At 35.6% G+C, this 22,311-nt stretch overlaps 1 protein-coding gene across 4 annotated transcripts in view; it reads left to right on the top strand.

The window, feature by feature from the left end:
* RTN4 (reticulon 4) overlaps positions 1 to 22,311 on the top strand; it is a 78,236-nt gene that overhangs the window by 48,873 nt on the left and 7,052 nt on the right. For all 4 annotated transcript variants that reach the window (XM_023190207.3, XM_031934178.1, XM_023190209.3 and 1 more), the window contains 2 exons: positions 13,807 to 14,014; positions 18,830 to 18,968. In XM_023190207.3, the coding sequence (XP_023045975.2) occupies positions 13,807 to 14,014; positions 18,830 to 18,968 (347 nt within the window). The remainder of the gene's footprint in view (positions 1 to 13,806; positions 14,015 to 18,829; positions 18,969 to 22,311) is intronic.

Raw genomic sequence — 22,311 nt, 5'->3', positions numbered from 1 at the left:
TATGAAAATTTTCTTTCCTATGCAACTTCGTAACTGCAGGGACTCATTTAACAATACTAAACTTGGGTAAGAGAATCTTGTCCTCCTCAAATATTGTTGGTTACTAGAGAGCTAGAAATACATATTTTTTAAATCACAAACCATCTTTTAGTTCATATTATGTGGGGAAAGGAGTGTGTGAAAACGCAGTGTTTAAAATGATTTTAATTATAAAGGCCATTTGTTCTCTGTAATAATAATATGGTTCTATCCTGGCTGTAGGATTGGTTTTTTTATAAAATGAATAGTAAACATTGACTTAACTTCACATCTTTATGTTTGGCTTCTGTTTGCTGGAGATTTTCTAGAAATGGTATTTCTCTTTTCGTTGCTTTATATGCTTTGTCAAGTTTATTGCTTATTTAAACATTTTTGTATCATTCTTAAACTCACCAATGTCTTTTTTATCTATTTTTATAGTTTTTATGTGTATGTAATTACATATATAGTTATAGTATACGTTTATTATTTTTAAGATGAGAACAGTTTCGATTGCTTCTAGAAAACAATTTAAACAAAATATGGTTTATTCATATTGAATCTCTTAATGAAATTTATTGGTCTCACCTATAACGCTACTCATAGTGTTAGTAAATTGTATCTCTTGTCTCAATTGTTTAAACTAAGGTAGGAACAGCACTTGGTATTCTCAAGTAGTCTAAAAAGCAAACTTGAGTATTAATATAGTCTTTTAAATACAGAAGAGTGATATACAAAATATAATATTAGTATAGTCTTTTAAATACAAAAGAGTATAATAGAGTGAGACCTTCATGGTCAGACTTGAATTTCAGTTTGTAACCCTACACAATTTATTTAGCAATATGTTTACATTACAAATATACAGATACATTTGCAGATACATATACATATATATGATGCAGATAATACTTTTTAGAGTTGTTGTGATTGGAGGTAATGTATATACAATGTTCTCAGCACGGTGTCTTGCTCAGACTGGGAGATTACAAAATTATTGTAGAAAGGGGAAGTATAGAAATTCTGCTGTTTGTTTATTGTGCTATTTGTTTATCATGTAAAGTGTTATTTTCTTAGGCGTGGTGGTTCAAATTCACCAAAGCACTGTAACATTGTCAAAGTAAGATAGGAAAGATTTAGTGGAAGAGACAAGGACCTGAAATTGTGCGGGTATCTTTTAAAAAACTAGTTGAAGAGGAGATAGCCAAGAGAGATGCTGGTTTGCCAGGTATTTGGATGAGATACTTTTGTAGCAATAACAGGTACCTATCAGCCTGAGACTTGCTAATTGAAACCTCTTTAGATATACTCTCAGAGAAAGTTGAATTCACCTTTTTTAAAAAATCAGGGCTTAGCTAAGCATCACATTTAATATTTGATTGCGTTTCTTGTCCTTATCTCTTGACCTTATCTCTTACCTCTTGAGCTTTAGTACCTTTATTTAGTGTGTTCAGTTCACCAAGCATTTCCATATGTGAAATTACAGTTCAGCTTCAAATACTCTCTTAGGTGGGTATTATTTTTCTAATTTTACACAGAGGGAAACAGAGACTACATTATCTTCTCAGATCATATTGATACTAACCTGAAGGAAGAAATAGGACTCAAAAGAAATAGGACTCAAGCTCCTCTTAATGTCTTTATGAAGAGAGCTAAACTCTGCACAGATACTTTTTGTGGACCTTCGCCTGTCAGTTTTTTGACAAGTGAATGCTTACTATGTTGAGATAAAAGCTTACTATTATGTAGTACTAAATTTTCAATTCTGAATTCTAATTACTTTTCCTGGCATTTGGGAAGAATTTGATTAAGGATTGTGATTCCTAATAAATATGTAGTTATTATTATACACATTATGGTTGTGAAAAACATAAAATTTTAATACCATTCTAATATTTATATATTTGTTTATTTCCTATTTAACTGCCATTCTCATTTCCTCACCTGGCATTATTAAAGAGAACTTAATATTTGCTTTTGCTTCAAAAGTAGGTATTTTTCTGCCAGCCATTCCCTGCCCTAGTATTTTTAGGAACAGCCAGTTCAACTCCCCCCTGCCCTGCCTTCCCAGACAAAAGCTTTTTAAAATTGAAACCTGACTTCAGGCTATTCAAAGAAGAACGTAAGAATTTGATTTGAGGCAAAATGTAATCGGATGACTTCTGCATGTAAGGCATGCACAATGCAGGCTGACACTATTTTTAGCTATGGCAGATGACAGTTTATGATTACCAAATGTAGGCAACTCTTCCTACTGTGCATTGAGCGAGAAGTTTTTATTTTAAAGAAAAGATTTAAGTGTACTGACTTATTTTGAATTAAAATTTTAGTTTGATAAAGATGCTATTATACAAAGCACAATCATTTTCCACATTTTTATCTTGGAAACAAATGTTGGCAAGGACTGCAGAGCGTTAAATTTTTTCTAAACTACAAGGGTTTGTTAAAATTGATGAGCATTATTTTTAGCAATTCATAAGCATTCCCCCAAAGTTATACATGGAAAAGTACTGCTAGATTCATCTCAGATCTTTGAAAGGATGTTTAATGAACATTTTATATGAGTAAGGTTGAGGCCACAGAATAGGGTTACCTTGTATGATTAACCCTTTATTCTGCAGTATAGAAGGAGACTTGAGGAACCATGAAAAGTTAAACTTTCATTGTATAAACTCTTTGTCTTAATTTTGGTTTTTCAAAAATAAGGAGCCACTAAAGTGATTACCGAGGAATCCAAAATTAGCATTTTGGTGATCCTATAGTTCTTATCGAAAGGTGTCCTTTATTTTAATTTGAAAATTAAATGTTTCTGTTCTAAAAATAATCTGGCCGCTATTCAGACAATGCAGCAAGCATTAATGATGTAGGTAATGGGAATATAAAGATGAAAGGCATTTGTCAGTTTTCCAGGGTCTAGTAAGGGGAGACAAGCCTGCAAAACAGTGTTTTCTTTTTTATAAATTACCTGAAAGTTTTTTTGTTATTTAATAAATGTAGACATCTGAAAATAATGTAAATAAAATAAATGTTAAGTCCAAAGCATAGAAACATTTTTTTAATACATCAATTAGAATTATTAACCTGTCATAAGGTATATATTCATTCTAATCAGTCAACAATAATACTGAGAATGTAGTAGTTTTTGGCTTTCTGCTCAGCTCTGGGGATAAAGTTAGGTAGTAAGACATACATGTTCTTTTATGGAGTTTACAACCTAGTAGAGAAGTATGTTGAAATGAATGTTTTTTTAAAGTTTTAAATCTATTTCCAGGACAATTTTCTTCACCCCCTTCCCAAAAAAGGCCCCCACACCCTTTAGCAGTCACTCCTCTTCCTTCCTTTTTGGGGAAAAAGCCCCTGATAACCATTTACCTACTTTCTGTCTCTACAGAATTCATAACTTGCATATTCAAGGCATTTCATACAAACAGAATCATAAAATATATGGCCTTTTGTGACTGGCTTCTTTGACTTAGCATGTGTTTTCTAGATTCATCCAGGTTGTAACATGTATCAGTACAGTAGTTTCCCCCTTATTCTTGAGGTATAAGGCTCTAAGACCCCTTGCATATGCCCTAGAAACTGCAGATAGGACCGAACCCTGTATATACTGTTTATTCCTGTCTATACATAACTATGATAAAGTTCAATTTATAAATTAGTTACAGTAAGAAATTAACTTTAACAATAAAATACAATCATGGTAATAGTATACTATAGTAAAGTTAAATGAATGGTGTCTTTCTCAAAGTATCTCATTGTACTATACTCACCTACTTTTTAACTGTGGTTGACTGCAGGAAACTAACCAGGGAAAGGGAAAATGCAGGTAAGGGAGGACTACTGCACTTCATTTTGTTTTATGGCCTAATAATATTCTGTTATATGGATATACCTTTTTAAAAAAAAAATCCATTCATCAGTTGTTAGATATTTGGGTTGTCTGTCTCCTCTTTGGCTATCCTGAATAATGCTGCTATGAATATTTGTGTGTGAAATTTTTGTGTGGACACAGGTTTTCTAGTTTCTTGGGTGAAAATTCCTAGGAGTGGAATTGCTAGGTCATAAGGTAACTCTGTATTTAATTTTTTGAGGAACTGCCAAATTGTTTTTCACAGTGACTGAATTTTACATTCCCATCAGCAATGTATGAGGCTTCTAATCTTCATCACTTCTTGTTAACACGTTATTGCTCATCTTTTTGATTATATCCATCCTGGGGGGTATGAAGTGGTATCTCATTGTGTTTTGGTTTGCATTTTTGTAATGACTAAATGATGTTGAGTGTTTTTTCCTGTGCTTATTGGCCATTTGTGTGTCTTCTTTGGAGAAATGTCTCTTCAACCCTGTTGTCTGTTTTAAATTGTTTTTTACTGTTGTAAAAGTTTTAAAATATATTCTGAGTACAAGTCTCTTATCAGATCATTGATTTGCAAGTGTTTTCTCTCATTCTGTGTGGTATCTTTCCACTTTCTTTGTGGCGAAAGTTTTAAATTTTAATGAAGTCCAATTTATCTTTTTTTTTCTTTTGTTGTTTGTGCTTTTGGTGTTATATGTAAGAAATAATTGCCTAATCCAAAGTCATGAAAATTTACACTTATTTTTTTCTTAAAGAGTTTTCTGGCTGAGTGCCGTGACTCATGCTTATAATCCCAGCACTTTGGAAGGCTGAGGCAGGAGGATTGTTTGAGCCCAGGAAGCTGAGGCTGCCTGCTTTGGCACCACTCCACTCCAGCATGGGCGACAGAGTGAGACCCTGTCTCAACAACAATAACAACAACAAAAAGATAGGAAAGAAAGACAAAAGAGTTTTCTAGTTTAAGCTCTTAACTTTGACTCTTTGAGCCATTATGAGTTAACTTTTATATATGATATGAAGTAGAAGAATCCAACGTTATTTGTTTCGCAGTTGGATATCCAGTTGTCCTAGCACCATTTGTTTAAAAGACTGCTTTTTTCTCATTGAGTTGCCTTGGCACCCTTGTCAAAGTCAGTTGACCATAAATGTAATGGTTTATTTCTGGGTTATCAGTTGTATTCACTAATCTACCTGTTCTTGTGTAACTACTCTACTGTCTTGATTACTGTACCTTTTTAGGAAGTTTTGATATAGGGAGGTTCGAGTACTCCAACCTTTGTTGTACTTTTTCAAGTTCTTCTTGATTTTTTTGGATCCCTTATATTTCCATATGAATTTTGCAATTGACTTGTCAATTTTTGCTAAAAGACAGCTAGGATTTTGATGGTGTTTGTATTTTAGATCAATTTGAGGAGTGGTACTGTCTTAATGTCTTTCAATTCACTAACAGGAGTCTTTCTATTTACTTAAGTCTTCAATTTCTTTCGACAATGTGTTATCATTTATAGTTTATATGTCTTGAAATTATTTTCACTGTATTCCTAAGTATCTTACATTTTTCTGTGCTATTATAAATGGAATTATTTAATTCATTTTCAGATTGTTTATTGCTGGTGTATAGAAATACAATTTTTGTATATTGATATTGTGTCCTGCAGCCATGCTGGACTCTCATTCATTATTTCTAGTAGCTTTTTTGTGGATTGCTTAGAATTTTTAAAATGTATACAGCAGGCCCTCATATCATTGTTTTGTTCAGTGTTGTTTCGTTATAATATAGATGAGGAAAAAAAAGCAATTCCTGGCTGGGGCCACTGTCTGTCTGGGATTTGTGTGTTCTCCCCATGTCTGCATGGTGTTTTCTCTGGGTACTCTGTGGTTTCTTCCCATATTCTAAAGATGTACACATTAGGTTCATTGGTGTGTGTCAGTTGTCTCAGTATGAGTGTGGGGGTGTGTGCATGAGTGTGTCCTGTGATGGAATGGTGTCCTGTCCGGGGTTGGTTCCTGCCTTGCACCCTGAGCTGTCAGGATAGGCTCTGGCCACCCATGACCCAGAACTGGAATAAGCAGGTTGGAAAATGAATGAATGAATGAATGAATGCAGATTATTGTAAAATAAAAACCCGTAAAGTATACAATAATGATGCAAATGCACAACAATCAATGGTGCAGTGTGAAGGCACTGAGTGATCCTGCCATGTTTGCTGTTTTTGAACTGTGTGATGGCGGTAGGAGGTGCTCCTACCACAGTGTTTGCTTTGCAAACATTTGTTCCTTGAGTTAACCCACCACTGCTACAACCACCATCACTGATTCACCAAAAATTGTGTTTTAAAAAAACTTTCTTAAATGTATGTATAGCTTACATTATTTCAATGTTTAATAGTAGCAGTGTTTTGAGTCTTTAGATTTTTTTTTTTTTTTTTGAGACAGGGTCTTTCTCTCTTGTGCAGGCTGGAGTGCAGCGGTGTGTTCTCAGCTTGCTGCAACCACTGCCTCCTGAGTTCAAGCGATTCTCCTGCCTCAGCCTCCCGAGTAGCTGGGATTACAGGCACCTACCAACATGCCCGGCTAATTTTTGTATTTTTAGTAGAGACGGGGTTTCACCATGTTGACCAGGCTGGTCTCAAACTCCTGACCTCAGGTGATCCACCTTCCTTGGTCTCCCAAAGTGCAGGGGTTACAGGCGTGAGCCACTGCACCCAACCTTTATTTAGAATATGATGATGTTTTTGTCACCAGAAATACGCCATAGAAACTGAAGTCTTGTTTATATAAATTAACCTGTGGTAAAATTGGTTTTGTTACATGTCATTTCACTTAAAGGCACAGTTTTCAGGAAGCTATCCTCAACATTTAAGTGAGGATTTACTGTATAAGATCATGTTATCTGCAAATAGAGTTTAGTCTCTTCCTTTCCAACATGGGTGCCTTGTATGTCTTTTTCTTGGCCAGTTGCACTGCATAGCTCCCCCAGGACAATGTTGGACCAGAAGTGGCAAGAATGGATGTACTTGTCTTGTTCCTGGTCTTAGGGGGAAAGATGTTTACCATTTAGTTTGAGGTTAGCTGTGGGTTTTTGTAGATGATCTTTATCAGTTTGATAATGTTCCCTTTTGTTCCTAATATGTTAAATGTTTTATCTTCAAAGGATGTTGGAGTTAGTGAGATGATTTTTCTGTGCGATGCTTTTTCTGCATCTATTGGGATGATCATGTGGTTTTTGTCTTTATCCTGTTAATATGGTATATTATGTTGATTGATTTTCATATGTTGAACCAATCTTGTATTTCTGAGATAAAGGCCACTTGGCCATGGTGTATAATCTTTTTTATATGTTGCTCAATTCAGTTTGCTAGTATTTTGTTGAGGATTATTGCGTCTGGATTCATAAGGGATGTTTATCTGTAGTTTTCCTTTCTTGTGATGTCTTTGTCTGATTTGGTATCAGGATTGAACAAACTTCTAAATTAACTAATGAATCTAAATTAATAATTCTCTTGTTGACCATTAGAAGCAACAGTATTTGAATATATTTCTCAGAAGGGATTTTGGTAAAGTTCTATACCTCCCTCCTATTGAGAATCAATTATCCTGGATAAACAATCTTTCAACTTTTTTTATTAAAACCAATTTGAGGAAACTGTAAGGGACTAGAAATTTTGTTGGCAAATGTCAATTAAGTCAGCCACACTGTTTGCTAGCAGCTAATATTTTTTCATTCTTGCAGCTTCACTAACAATCTCTTCAGCTTCTTTACAGGAAAAGATTGAAATTCTTCTGTACTTTGCACAGTGGGGTTGGTGGCAGTGTAGATTGCCTCTCAGATGTTCCCATTCTAGGATGTATTCATTTTATCTTATGTGTGACTATCAGTGCCTAGTTGTCTCATTTCTCTTGGCTGTTCTTCCCTTTTTGTTCTTCTCCAGTGCTCTAAAGGGTCTGATGGCTCCACCAGAGCATTCCTAGTGCTTGTTTCAGTGTGTCTGTTGTGATACCTGCTTTGAGCTACTCTCATGCAGCTGCTTATTTTTATGCAGTATGTGTGGGCTTACGTATGTAATTTTCAGAGCTTTTCCATTTATTGAAAAGACCTTGTTCCTAGGAACCGTATGACAAGAGGAAAGGAAGTGGTAGGTTAGGGTTTACTGTACTTTCTTAAAGTTAATTTTATTTAGGGTTGTGATCATTGAGTACTGCTGGGCCTTATACATGACTATTCTGGTATCATCAGCTTTGGGGAAATTGACCTGATTCAACCCAGAACACCAGAATCATCAACTTAAATACTCTAGAATTTTAACTTGTCAGCTGGATCCAAATATTTATTAAGCTAACAGAGAGGATGTTCTTTTTCCAATAGGAAAGCCTACTGTGAAAAATAACACTCATAAGATTCTTTAGTAGTACCGAATAGAAACAGAATGGGGTGAATTTTTTTCTGATTATAGTCATGATTCATGCTTGCCAATAGACTGGGACCATTTCAGATGGCACGGAAAATAATAAAGAAGCAAGTAAAACTCATTGATATCCCGTTATGCAGAGAAAAACACTGCTTAGTGATTATCCTTTCAGACTTTGTATGTTTAATTTTTTTTTTGTATGTTTAATTTCTTAAGTGAGAATATACTGTGAGTCTTTCTGTAACATTCTGTTTTCATTTATCATTATGGACATGTTTCTGTGATAATATAGATCTGTATCACTTTTTTTAGTGGCTATGTAACACTTCTCTTGCTTAAATATATCCTAATTTTATTTAATCAGATTCACATGGTTTTTGAAAGTCATTTTCAACAACTTAATTATAGTTCTCTACTGTGGGAAAGTACTTATCAAATATATTGGAGTAAAGCCCTTTTCTCCGTTTTTGGGTCTAACGGTAGGTGAAATATTCACATTAAAACTTGTCTCTTATTGATTAAGCTATCTTGTTAATTTCACTTAGCCTTTCTTGGCTTTTATGATTCATCTTGCATGTTGTAATTATCTGCCTACTCTTTGCCCATTTGTTATGCACGCACATGTATAACATTTTGAAGGACTAATCAGCTGAGCCTTCGATTTGGCATCATACAACGGAGAAGATGAGTTTTATCTGTAGGAATCCTGGGTTCAGATCCATGTTCTGCCACTTATTAATGATGTGATCTGGGTCCAGTCATGTAGGAGCTGGGTTTCACTCTTTCAAGCCTGCCTTTCATTAGGTTTGTTTGTTTGTTTGTTTGTTTAAGAGATGAGGGGTCTCTGTATTTCCCAGTCTGGTCTCAAACTCCTGGCCTCCCACCTCGGCCTCCCACAGAGCTGGAATTACAGGCATAAGCCACTTTGCACAGTGGCTCATTAGGTTTTAATAATTGAAAGAGATAATGTTGTATAGGCTACTGCAGTGTTTGGCATAAGTTTATGTGCTCAGGAAATAAAGAAGGTGTGGAGATTGGAGAATGCAGATTAGCAGTCAAAACATCTGTCAGTCTTAAGCGTATCATTTTTCATACTTTTAAAAAGTTTCATACAGTTGCCATAATGATAGAGTTTATAATAGCTTGAAAAATTGTAGGAATATGAATTTGTTATATTCCTAAAGTTTTAATAATGTCTGGTACTTAAGATATTTCTAGGAAGGTTCAAATCAGAAGACTGGTATGAATAAAAATATTTACGCTTCCTTCTCCCCCCAAAAAATCTAGATCTAAAAAGGAAGGAAATATTTTTAAATTATGTTGAGCACAGATAATGCCACAGTAGTAAAACTTCATTGGTTTGGATCCACTGACAGGGAATTTGAATGCAGTACTAATGTATGTATCTTTATACTGACTATAGATCATTTTAATTCCTTAAGGGAAAAGAGAGATTAGAAGATTAATGCCCTTTATGGACGATAAAACTGAAGGCCAGAGAGGTTGGAGTCGTATCCAAAATCACACAATTGCTGAGCTGGTACCTGCTAGGATGTGGGTCTCTTGAATCCCAGACCTGATATTTCTTTCTACCATATTCATTTAGGTAGATATTACAGACTAATTATAAATCATATCTAGTCACTACACCTGTTTAGATAGTAACTCTGCTATACTAGAAGGTTTGATTAGACATTTATGTTGTACAGTACAAACCTCTCAAATCTACAGTCATTGATTTCATGGCCAGGTTTTACTGAGTAGTTTTTAATGATGGTTAAAGATAGTGAGCACATCTGCATTTACTTTAACTTCTCACCAATAGTGATTTTGAAGGTTAATGTTTTTGAGCATTTTGAGAACCGCTTTTATAAAGGAGCATTTGTTCATATGAAAAATAGATTTGAGAGGCTGGGTGCGGTGGCTCACACCTGTAATCCCAGCACTTTGAGAGGCTGGGGTGGGCAGATCATGACATCAGGAGATCGAGATCATTCTGGCTAACACGGTGAAACCCTGTCTCTGCTAAAAATACAAAAAAGTTAGCTGGGTGTGGTGGCGGGCGCCTGTGGTCCCAGCTACTTGGGAGGCTGAGGCAGGAGAGTGGCGTGAACCAGGGAGGTGGAGCTTGCAGTGAGCTGAGATCGTGCCACTGAACTCCAGCCTGGGCAACGGTGCAAGACTCTCAAAAAAAAAAAAAAGAAAAAGAAAGAAAAGAAAAATAGATTTGAGGTATACCTTACCTGCTGATTCCTTTGGGCTATTAGCTTTTACTTACCCTATAATAGTAAAAACTTAGATGAGGTTTAAAATCCTCCCAATGTGGTTTATAAAGTAACATGTTTACAATACGACACAACAGTATAGTTTATTGACCTAAAGTTAATAATACGTTTGAAATTTTCTTCTTTATATATTTACTATTTAAATAATGTGATTGTGGTGATGATAATAACAAATAGCCCTGACATTTATTAAGAATTTATTATATGCTATGTACTCTATTAAGTGCTTTACATTAATTATCTTACTAATGAAAAATCTGGTGAATCATATCTCAATGAGATCATTCCTATTTTTGACAAATCATTAGCTGTATATATTTATGGGGTACAATGTGTTTTGACATGTGTACAATGTGGTGTGATTAAATTAAGCTAATTAAATTACCACCTTGTTACTTATTATTTTTGTGAGACATGAAATTTACTCTGTTATTTTGAAATACATAGTCTGCTGTTATTGACTGTTGTCACCCTGGGGTGCAGTAAATCTCAAAACTTTTTTCTCAGTTCTATCTAGAAACTTTATGCCTTTTGTTCATTCCTATTTTAATATATGTTTTATAGATGAAGAAACTGAAATATAGAGGACTTTAGTGACTTACCTGAAGTCACATAGCTTGTAAATTATGCAGTCATTTTTTTTAGTCTCTGTGACCCAGCTATAGAACCTAAGTTTTTTGTTTGTGTGTATGAAACCACTGCTGTAGGGCACAAAGGGAGCCTCACAGGAAAGAGTGATCTTACCAAGGGGCTGTCTTTATCATCACTCCCCGTTCTCTCACTGTACGCTCCTCTAATAATAAAAAAAAAAGGCATTAATTGTTAGAACCACTACTATCAGAAAGATGCTTACAGTTAGGCCTGTACCTTTAGGTTTTCTAGATGCCATTCATTCTTCAAGACCCAGCTCAATTTCCATTTACAGTATTTCACAGTCTTTTAACATTTCTTCCAGTTTTTTCCCTTTTCTGAGTTCTCATAACAGTGCAGTATTTATTTTATACCTTCACTGACTTGCTTTTACATGTCTTATCTTTCCTAGAATTGTAATGTTGGACAGGACCTTCAAGAATCAGATGAGTTTTCTCATTCTGCTAGGTTGAGTAACTTGAACAGTATCACCTCATTAAGTGTTTGCTGATTGCCAGAAACCTATTAGCATTGCTCCTATCTCCTTATTCAGTATGACATTATTCGTAATGTCCTTTTGACAACCTATAGATAGACCATTTCAAGTTCTTGTCAGTCCTCAGTTGTGCTAGTACAATAGTAGAAACTAGTGGGATAGCACTGAGCTCATTTAGATGTTTTAGGCAGGGCTGTACAAACAAGCTGGGGAATATTTGAATAAATAGTTGAAATCAGAGTTTGAAAACAAAGCTTGAAATCATATATAGAATGTTAAATTAATAGCATTCAAGCCAGACCATTTAGGTGACTGAAATAAGTGTTTGAATCCCTGCTATGTACTGGACACACTGTTGGGCATTTAAAATATCCTAAACAGTACTCATGATATACTAGCAGCAATTAAGGACTTTGTACTAATATCCAACATTGTGCAGTTCACATACATAGTTTTGCCCACAGAAGTACCCTTAAGAGCAAAAGAAAGTTACATACACCTTAAGGGACCTGGGGATCAAAACCAAAGCAGCCTTAAAACTGTGATTTTTCTTTCATGTCACCTCTTCTTGCAAAGAGTATATCCATATTTATTTTACTATAAAAATTTTTTTCTCCCAATTGTTCATAGTTCAGAGAGATTAATTACATCAGTCTATGAATTCAGGAGCACTTTGGCACACTTCAGGGTTCTCCTTGGATTGAGCATAACCCAGTTTTGAGACATCAGGCTATGCTTCCTTGATCCCCTCAGTGGCCCTGTGGCCATGGCCAAGAGCAGACATGCTAAGTTGGGCTTTGTCTGACTTGTTACTATTAATAAACGTTATGTAACAGTGTAGCACATTTACTTTTCTTTTTTCTTTGACTCCAAAATTTTTACAGCATTATATTTATCAACTCTTAGAAGGAAGTAGCTTTTCAGGTAATCTAAAGGCTGTTTTATCTTTTGCTTTGTAGAAATTTTTCTTTTAATGATACCCAGGTTAAGTTGCATTTTTGTTTCTCAAAGAGAGATCTTAAGAGCAGAGTTGTTACTAGCACAAAAAATCAAATAAAAACCGAGGTGGGTGGATCACGAGGTCGGGAGATCAAGACCATTCTGGCTAACATGGTGAAACCCCATCTCTACTAAAAATACAAAAAATTAGCTGCGCATGGTGGCGGGCGCCTGTAGTCCCAGCTACTTGGGAGGTTGAGGCAGGAGAATGGCATGAACCCAAGAGGCGGAGCTTGCAGTGAGCCGAGATCGGGCCACTGCACTCCAGACTGGGCGACAGAGGGGGACTCCGTCTGAAAAAAACAAAACAAAATGAAACAAAAAGAGTAGAGTTGTAAAGCTCATTCATATGTGTAGTTTTTCTATCTCAGTCTTTTTTGATTTATTTTCTGCATATATTTTGGTGTCACTGAAGTATCTCATTTTAGTGTGTTAATATTTTTTGTTACTGGGATTTATTTATTGAATTATTTGATTATATAGCATGCATTGTATGAGATGAAAAACCCCAAGATGATTTATTTTTTCTTTTTCTTTCTTTCTTTTTTTTTTTTTTTTTTTTGAGACGGAGTCCCACTCTGTCGCCCCAGTCTGGAGTGCAGTGGTGCAGTCTCAGCTCACTATGTGGTGCAGCTCATGCACCAGTATGCCCCACTAAATTTTGTATTTTTAGTAGAGATGGCGTTTCGCCATGTTGTCCAGGCTGGTCTGGAATGCCTGACCTTAGGTATTCCACCTGCCTCAGCCTCCCACAGTGCTGGGATTACCAGCATGAACCATCACGCCCAGCCCCCAAGATTATTTTAAGTAACTCCTTGTTTTGGATTAGAAGTCTTCTAGGCTTTGGAGACATTTAATCATTGTGTATGGCTAGAATGATTCGGTTATGCAGAAATAAATAACATTTCATGGAGAGGTGTTATAGTGATATACAACTAAGAGTGGGTTTAAAATGTGGGTTTTAAAGTTAATGTTTCTTTAACTTAGTGTTTCTTTAACTTTTTAGGTTTGGTTTTACTTTATGTAGTAGTCTTTTTATTTTCGTAGATGGAACAAATCCAAATTGATTAAAATAATGTTCTAATTTCAGATTTCTTTTTCAATTTTTAGTTGTTGACCTCCTCTACTGGAGAGACATTAAGAAGACTGGAGTGGTGTTTGGTGCCAGCCTATTCCTGCTGCTTTCATTGACAGTATTCAGCATTGTGAGTGTAACAGCCTACATTGCCTTGGCCCTGCTCTCTGTGACCATCAGCTTTAGGATATACAGGGGTGTGATCCAAGCTATCCAGAAATCAGATGAAGGCCACCCATTCAGGTGAGATGTCTGGAAAACAAGGCATGCATTGGCAATAGTGTAAACAGGATTAATATTAAGACTTCATCTACTGTCTATAGAGTTACGAGCATGCACTTTTTTCTTAAAGATAATTGCAGATATTTGCTTAAGCTATACCAAGAACATCTGCTTTTGAGATTTTCAAAAAGTCATTTCAAAGGCTCATGATGGAGGAGACTGTTTACATATCATTAAACTAACTCTACTACTTGTTAGGAATATTTATTAGAGTTAGGCATTGGTTGTCTTGCTTTAATGAGTGTTGTGTCTTTTTAACATGGGTAGGTTTGGTGAGGGTTATATAGTCTTTATTGTTTACTTTTTATGCTGTCTGATAACATCCTTTCTGATATTCATATCTTTCTAGTAGTATGCTGATATTTTTCTGTTATGCTTTTGTTTATGTATTTTCTTTATCTAGTTTCTTAAGGCATTACTTTTTAATTATTTTTTGGAGAGCTTTATTTCAGCATCTCCTTGTCTCCCAACTATCATCTTCTACCCTTATTTTCATAAGTATACTATAGCATTATATAGTTGCTATCGAGACACACTTCAGCTTGAGTCTTCTGCCCTCACCTCATACTCGGCATGTTTTTCCTCTTTTTTATTGACATATAATTCATATACCATAAAACTCATTGGTTTTTAATATATTCACAGAATTCTACAACCATCACTATTTTCATCACACAAAAAGAAACTTCCTACTTAACAGTTCAACTCCCCAACCAACGCCCAACAACCACTAGTTCACCACGTTTTTAAATGAATTTTTTTCCTTAAACTTGTTAATTTCTATCCGTAACACCACTACCATGCTAGTTTTCAGGCTCCTGTTTTGATGTTATGTTTGTTTTCATCTCATGTAAAGAAAATCACTAAATATTGTTAAGAAAATCACAAAATTTTGTTCTTTTCTGCTGCTTCCTCAGTCTACCAGGAGCCTCTAAAGCAAAGCCATGGCCAAATTCAGTCTGCTGCCTGCTTTTGTAAATAAAGTTTGTTGGAACACAGCCATGCTCATTCATTTAGCTGGTTTCATACTGTAATAGCAGAATTCAGTAGTTGTAACAGAGACCGTATGAACATGAAAGCCTAAAATGCTTAACTGTCTGGCCCTTTACAGAGAAAGTTTGCTGACCCGTAATTGGACTCCATTTGTTACCAGATTGACTTCTAGTTACCTTGGATTACTGCCGTTCTTACAGAGGATGTCAGATTAATTTTTCTAGAAGTACCACTTTTTTTCTAAAGAGAGAAAAAAAAAAGAAAAGGCAGGGGCCCTCTAGACTGTAGGATGGAGTCCAGATGTCTTTGTCTTGTCTCTCGTTTATCCCGTCTAGAGTTTTGTACCCACGTTCTTGCTGCCTTCCTTAGCTCCCCAGATCCCTCAGTCGTATTTTTTATTTGGTTCTGAGTTTGATTCAAGACCCAGCTCTTTGGAGGATTTCCTAACCCTGACCCCAAATGATCTGAGAATTCAGTTCCTACTGCATTAACTATGCCTTTGAAATGTTAATTGTTTTGCATAAGGAGATCATTTTTCTTCAAATAGATTGCAATCATTTAAAAACTATTTCTAAGTTGTTAGCTTGAAAGTAGGGGAAAGAAAGAAAAAAACTATTTCTGGCGAGGTAAATACCTGTTTGGGCATATGAGTATGTACCTACCTACAACATGATCCAGTTGATATTAATGGGGAACTTAAATGGATTTACATACTTTGAAAGAAGAGACCTACTAAATTATTTTGCTTATTGTAAAGACTGGTGATTTTTCTCTGGCTTTCTCTTTTTGATGAAGTAATGACGTTATACAAGTTTGGGGGAGAGACCAACATTTATTGAATAGCTCTTACGTGTCTAACCTTTTATGTACATATTATTAATAAGTTTATTTTAAGTTTATGATAATTCTATGAGATAGGTGGTATCACTCCATTTTACAGGGTGGCGGGGAAAAACTTGGAATTCAGTAACTTGAAATTGTAGTTTCAAAATGGCAGAGCCAGCCAGACGTGTTGGCTCATGCCTGTAATACTAGTGCTTTGGGATCCTAAGTCAGGAGGGTTGCTTGAAGCCAGGAGTTTGAGACCACCCTGAACAACATAGCGAGACCACCATCGCTACAAAAAATTAAAAATTAGCTAGGTGTGGTGATGCATACCAGTAGTCCCAGCTATTCAGGCAGCTGAGCTGAGAAAATTGCTAGAACCCAGGAGTTAAAGGCTGCAGTGAGCTGTGATCATGCCACTGTACTCCAGCCTAGGCAATAGAACGAGACTCTTTCTCCAAAAAAAAAAAAAAAAAAAAAAGGCTGAGTCATATTGTTATCAAGCCACAAATGATAAAGAAGTATGATTTTTAATTATACTGAAATATATAAAAATATTGTCAAGCCAAAACTTCAAAATTTTCTACAGTTCCAATTTTACACATCGATTTTTGAGGTTTTTGGAAAGTATCAGTGATTTATTTCCTTCTTAGAAACACTTTATTCATTTTTTAAACTTTCTTCAAAGAGATGGGTCTCACTGTATTGCCCAGGCTAGTCTCGAACTCCTGGGCTCAAGCAGTCCTCCTGCCTCAATGTCCCAAGTAGCTGGGACTACAGGCATGCACTACCATGCCTGGCTAGAAACACTTTTATTCTTAAAGTCCTTTTATAGTCATTACAAAGTAAATTTAGCCAACATACCAGTTTAAGCTTGATGGACAGTTTTTCCTAGTTCCCCTTAATCACACTAGTAAAGGTGATATTATGTGGTTTGTATCTAATATCTGTGGTTACTGAAAGAGTGATGAAGAGTGCTGGCCTTGTATTAATATCACATAAATGTCAGTTGAATTAATGTAGATATCTACAGGATGTCATTGATGGGGAGTGCTGTCTTTGTGCCTTCTGGTTAGGCATCTTGTCTTTATGCGCAAGAACCAGCAACAGTGGTACAAAGAAGCAGAATTCCAACCAGGGTTATATCAGCCACTTTCTTATATTTCTCAAATTTGGGTAAACAAGTAATTGTTGGTTTAAATATCAGTGTGAATCTTTGAGTATTTTTCACTTGATATTAATAATTCAGTTTTTTGTTAATAATTGTCTAACAGTGTATTAGACCATGTATTAGTAAAGATACATTCCTGGTCCATAACAGTTTATATACTCTAGTAGGAAAAATATATAAGTATACGTGTGTCTATATTACAGAGCTGAATCCAGTAAATACTATAAGACTAACACAAAAGAAAGCATTGTTAGAATTATACAGGAGTGAGAGATAACATCAGGGTTTTATGAGAGAGATTGTCAGATGAGGCCCCATGTATGAGTGAGACTTGAGATTGGGCTAACTGGCTAAATAAGGTATCACCAGAGGTAAGAGAGCATTGCGGATTGGGAAAACCATATGATTAATAAAGTCTACATTAAGGTTAAAAAATATTTAGTGAATGACTCATTTCTGACTGCAACATAAAATGTAGTTGGAAGTAAGGTTGGAAAGATTCAGGAGGATGTCCCTGGTTGAAAAGTTGGAGTCATAGAATCACAGAATGTTCGAGCCTGAAGGAACTGAGGAAAGTCTCTCACATTTACAGAGTTGGAGCACTTACCCAGAGAAGTTAAGTGCCTTTTGCAATGTTGTATAGCTAGGTAGTGGCAGGTCTTCTAACTCCTGCCTGAGTTCAGTCTAGACAGCACCATCTAGGATAGCTCACGTAGGGTTAATCTGGCATTGACTGACAGAATGGATTTGGATGCAGGCAGATCAAAGATTTGTTTGGAGAGCGATAGAATATTCCAGCTCATAAATAGTAAGCACTTAAAATAGAGTGATGGCACTGTGAATAAAACCCAGAAAACATACTTGGGGCGTGTTGCAGAGGTAAAACTCTATGGGACAAGGAGTTGTCTAAGATGTTATTTCCATTGTAAGAAACTGGCCTCCTCAGACATGGGGAGGTTATGAGGACTACTTCCAGCAGATACGAGAGAACACTCAGCACTTCTGAGTCGGTTGTACTCTGTCAAGATAAAATGGCGTCTTTGAAACAATAATGAAACTGTTCCTTACATTCCTGTGGACTTGGCTTTTTCCCCAGTATAGTATTTTTATGTATTTACTTATTACCAGTACAATATTTTTAAATTTCACAATTTTAGCTATCTCAGAATGGATTAAAGCATCTAGATGACGTAACTCTTAGGTTTTGCTAGGATTGCCACTGTGCTTTTGGTGGCCACTTTACAATCTGGTTCTTGACATATTGAGCAATTTCCCCTAAAGGTTAGTCTGAGAGAGTTTAGGATTTGGAAATGAAAAAGATCTTTGTTAGGAAAACTTGATGAGACAACATAGTGTCAACTTTAAGAAAAAAAAAAAAAAACCCATAGTCATAACTACCATTTATTGAGTGCATCCTTGTGCCCAGTTACATTAGGCAGTTTTCTCATTGAATTCTCGTGATAATCTCCACTTTATAAATGAGGAAACTAAGTTTAGAGGGAAGAATAACTTTGCAAAATTACCTAGCCAGGTAAGTGGCACAGCATCGGATTCAAGCCTAGATCAGTCTGGCTTCAAAGTGTGTGCTTTTTCTGTGCTAGTCAGCAGACAGTGCATATCAAGGAAATACCCCTTACTGCTGAGTTTTTATAGTGCCCTTAATTTGGAAACAGTTGGCTTTCACAGTAGAGTATTTTCTTAATTTCTTACAGATATATAATTTCTGATTGACATTTTGGGGAATATTAATTCAATTAGTGACAATTGTGATGTGTTTTGTTTTCTAGGGCATATCTGGAATCTGAAGTTGCTATATCTGAGGAGTTGGTTCAGAAGTACAGTAATTCTGCTCTTGGTCATGTGAACTGCACGATAAAGGAACTCAGGCGCCTCTTCTTAGTTGATGATTTAGTTGATTCTCTGAAGGTAAGTTTATTTTGCCTTTCATTTTTGATATAGTCAGAATTTAGTATCAAAAGAGTTGAGTGTAAAATTATATTTTTCTATATTCAAGTAAATGATAAATATTAATTAAATCACATGGCTAGAAACTTGTTTTAAAATTCAGAATCCAATCAAATAAGGATGAGTAAGTGCTATTCCTTTTTTTTTTTTTTTTTTTTTTGGTCATACTTAATACAGAGAGTCCTGTATTCCTTTTTAAAGGAGAATAAGTTTTAAATCATACTTTTGGGCCAGGCACGGTGGCTCACACCTGTAATCCTAACACTTTGGGAGACCGAGGCGGGCAGATCACCTGAGGTCAGGAGTTCGAGACCAGCCTGACCAACATGGAGAAACCCTGTCTCTACTAAAAATACAAAATTAGCTGGCGTGATGGCGCATGCCTGTAATCCCAGCTACTCAGGAAGTTGAGGCAGGAGAATCTCTTGAACCTGGGAGGCAGAGGTTTTGGTGAGTTGAGATCGTGCCATTGCATTCCAGCCTAGGCAACAAGAGCAAAATTCTGTCTCAAAAAAAATTTTTTTGTTTACATATATATATATATAAATAAAATCATACTTTTGGAAATCATGAAGATTAAAAGGAAGAGGAAATTAAAGGGAATTTTGACTATAAGCATAAAGAGCGTCTAATGCCAGTTTTAATACCAGATGTGATTTATTCATTCTGACTTTGTTTTACAGTCCAGCACTTAGTTTCTTATCTTATATGTGATTCATACATACATGAAAGCTATTTCATATCTTGGACTCTTTCTTATTCAAGATAAGATTTAATATTCTGAAACACCTCAACTGATCTTCAATTGGTCATCATTGGAAGTTTTTCTTTAGTTTGGGATCTTGCTACATAAGCAGCTGTTAGGAGTCTCACCTTGCAAATAAACTCTCCCGAAGTTCTGCTTGACGAAACAGGCACTAAACCACAGTTGTGTAATTTAATTAATCCTGAAGCACTGGACCTGTAGTGCTTTTCTTTTTCATAGAACTTGGCATTTGTGTTTTATATACTGTTGCCTGTGACTCTGCAGAAAACAGGCAGACTTGTTTCCAATCTAAGCCTGGACAGAAATGTAGTGGTGGTAATTCTCATAATTTTTCGTTTTTCATTTCCAAGAGAAATGTTCTAGTTTATTTTTATCATACATGTCAAGGATATAGTAGCAATAAGGGGGTGACTGGGCCTTTAGACTCAGAAATAACAATTTCTGAACTGGTCAGAATAGGTGTAAGTGCTTGAAGTGCTTTTATTAAAAAAAAATTTTTAGCCTTTATAACCTGGTAGTTGATACATTATTTTCATTTCTTTGCGTCTCTGGGATTACAGGCATGAGCCACCGTGCCCAGCCGCATCTCTTATTTTATTTATGACTTGGAACTTAAGTTACTTCCTAATAACATCAAGGATAAATAATGTAGTTTCCTTTTATTACTTATTTCTTTCATATAGAGTGGTTGCATTTAGTGACTAAATCTGTAGTGATGTTTTAAAATGATCTGATGTCAGTCTGTAAATGAAAAGATTATGGTTATGTTGTTTGGCAAGTTTGATTAGTTTCAAAAGAGATCAAGTAAAAATATTTTGGAGCAAATGAAATAGAACCTTGTACATACAGCCTAGAGGAAGCCAGTTCCTATTCATGTATTATTACCTTCTGTGTGTAGTTGACTTTTAAGGTAGAACATGTGTGAAAAGTGATTGAGAAGGAGGTACTGATGCCGTTTAAGATGGATGGTTTGTGGATAGGAATTGACTGAGAAGAAACACTGTCTATAGGTAGTAATTCAGAGCTTCTAACAGCAAAGGACCATTTCTGAATTTAACAGTCAAAGATTGGTGGGGGAGAGAGGTGACTTCAAAGAAAAGCCTGGTGAGCTTAGGAGAGGAGAGATGGTTGTTGTTTTTATGGATTCAATAAAGATGGCAACAGAGATACACCAAAAGTCATCCTCCATGTTTGCACAGTATAGCAGTGAAGGCAGCTATATGTCTACAATTTAACATTTTTCTTGAGAGAAATGTCATTTTTGAATAAATCTATTTTTTTTAAATTGATGTATGAATTACGCATTATGCTGTAGTTTTCTGAGTTTGAGTATAAAGTTTCCACTTGTCTTTAATCAAAAGAAAACTTATTCTTTCAGAGAAAATTTTCATCCATACACAGTCCAATGTGTAGATACTTATGTAGGTATAGAAATATTTGTCAAAGGCAGGAGGAGAGAAAAAATGTTAGAAAGGGGCTGATGAGATCTTAAGAAACGTTTTAAATCTCTGTTTTGCACAGGTATTTGAGAATCGAATATGAGGACTTTTTAAAATAAGTTTTGAGAAATAATTTCTTTGTTAAATCTTATCTTTTAATTTCTTTCGAAAACTACATTTTTTAAATAAAAGCAGTTATGTTATTTATGAGGAAGCTAGCATAAATGAGAGAAATCAAACTTGATAAGTTCTCACGTTGAGTGACTGCTAATTTGAAAATAACAGAAAGTGACACATGATGAGATAGATTTCCTTTCTGGATTGCTTGTTGTTTCTTAACAACTTGTTGAAAAAAAGGACTTTGATTAAAATTTGATTTCTCCTTAAGGATTAGCAATACTTTTAAAAAGAAAAGCGAAGAAAAACATACTTGATTGGTTTCCCTGAGTCGTGTTTTTGGCAAGCCCAGAGCTCAAGGAAAACGGTATGGTGACTTCCCCAGATTGCAGTTCATTTAGGACTGCAAATAAATAACAGTTGCTTCATCATGTTAGCACTTAAAATGAACCTGGCATTTAGATCTCAAAATCTAGAGGCAAATGAATAAGGCAGGGAATCTGTCCTTTTCTCCTCATGAAAAGTGATGGGTATGAAGCCCTTGGTGATTCCGGTACACACTCTGATCGTGTACATGAAAGGTTTTCCTTGATAACCCTTGTGATTTTGCCACACAAGCATTTAGCTAAATGCTTTCTTAATGTCATTGTATATGAGTAGTACAGATTCCATCTGTTTATTTCCATTGAATATGAGGGTACTACAGAAATACTGAATACTTCCTTAAAACAACTTTTATTGAAAAAGGAAGCTGATAAAAAAAAACATAACTTTGCCTTTTTATAAAAATGCTTGATAGGGATGACCTTTCTAGAGAGAGTTCTATGTATGGCCACACTTATCCCCCACAGTTTTTGTTTATATAGAGAGCATTTTAAAAAGAAAAAGGTTTTCCTGGCCATGCACAGTAGCTCATGCCTGTACTCCCAGTACTTTGGGAGGCCAAGGCAGAAGGATTGCTTGAAGCCAGGAGTTTGAGACC

Source organism: Piliocolobus tephrosceles, chromosome 15 (genome assembly GCF_002776525.5).
Source record: "Piliocolobus tephrosceles isolate RC106 chromosome 15, ASM277652v3, whole genome shotgun sequence".
Taxonomy (NCBI): domain Eukaryota; kingdom Metazoa; phylum Chordata; class Mammalia; order Primates; family Cercopithecidae; genus Piliocolobus; species Piliocolobus tephrosceles.
Note: the sequence above shows the minus strand (reverse complement) of the source record. Positions and strands in the feature narration are given on the sequence as shown.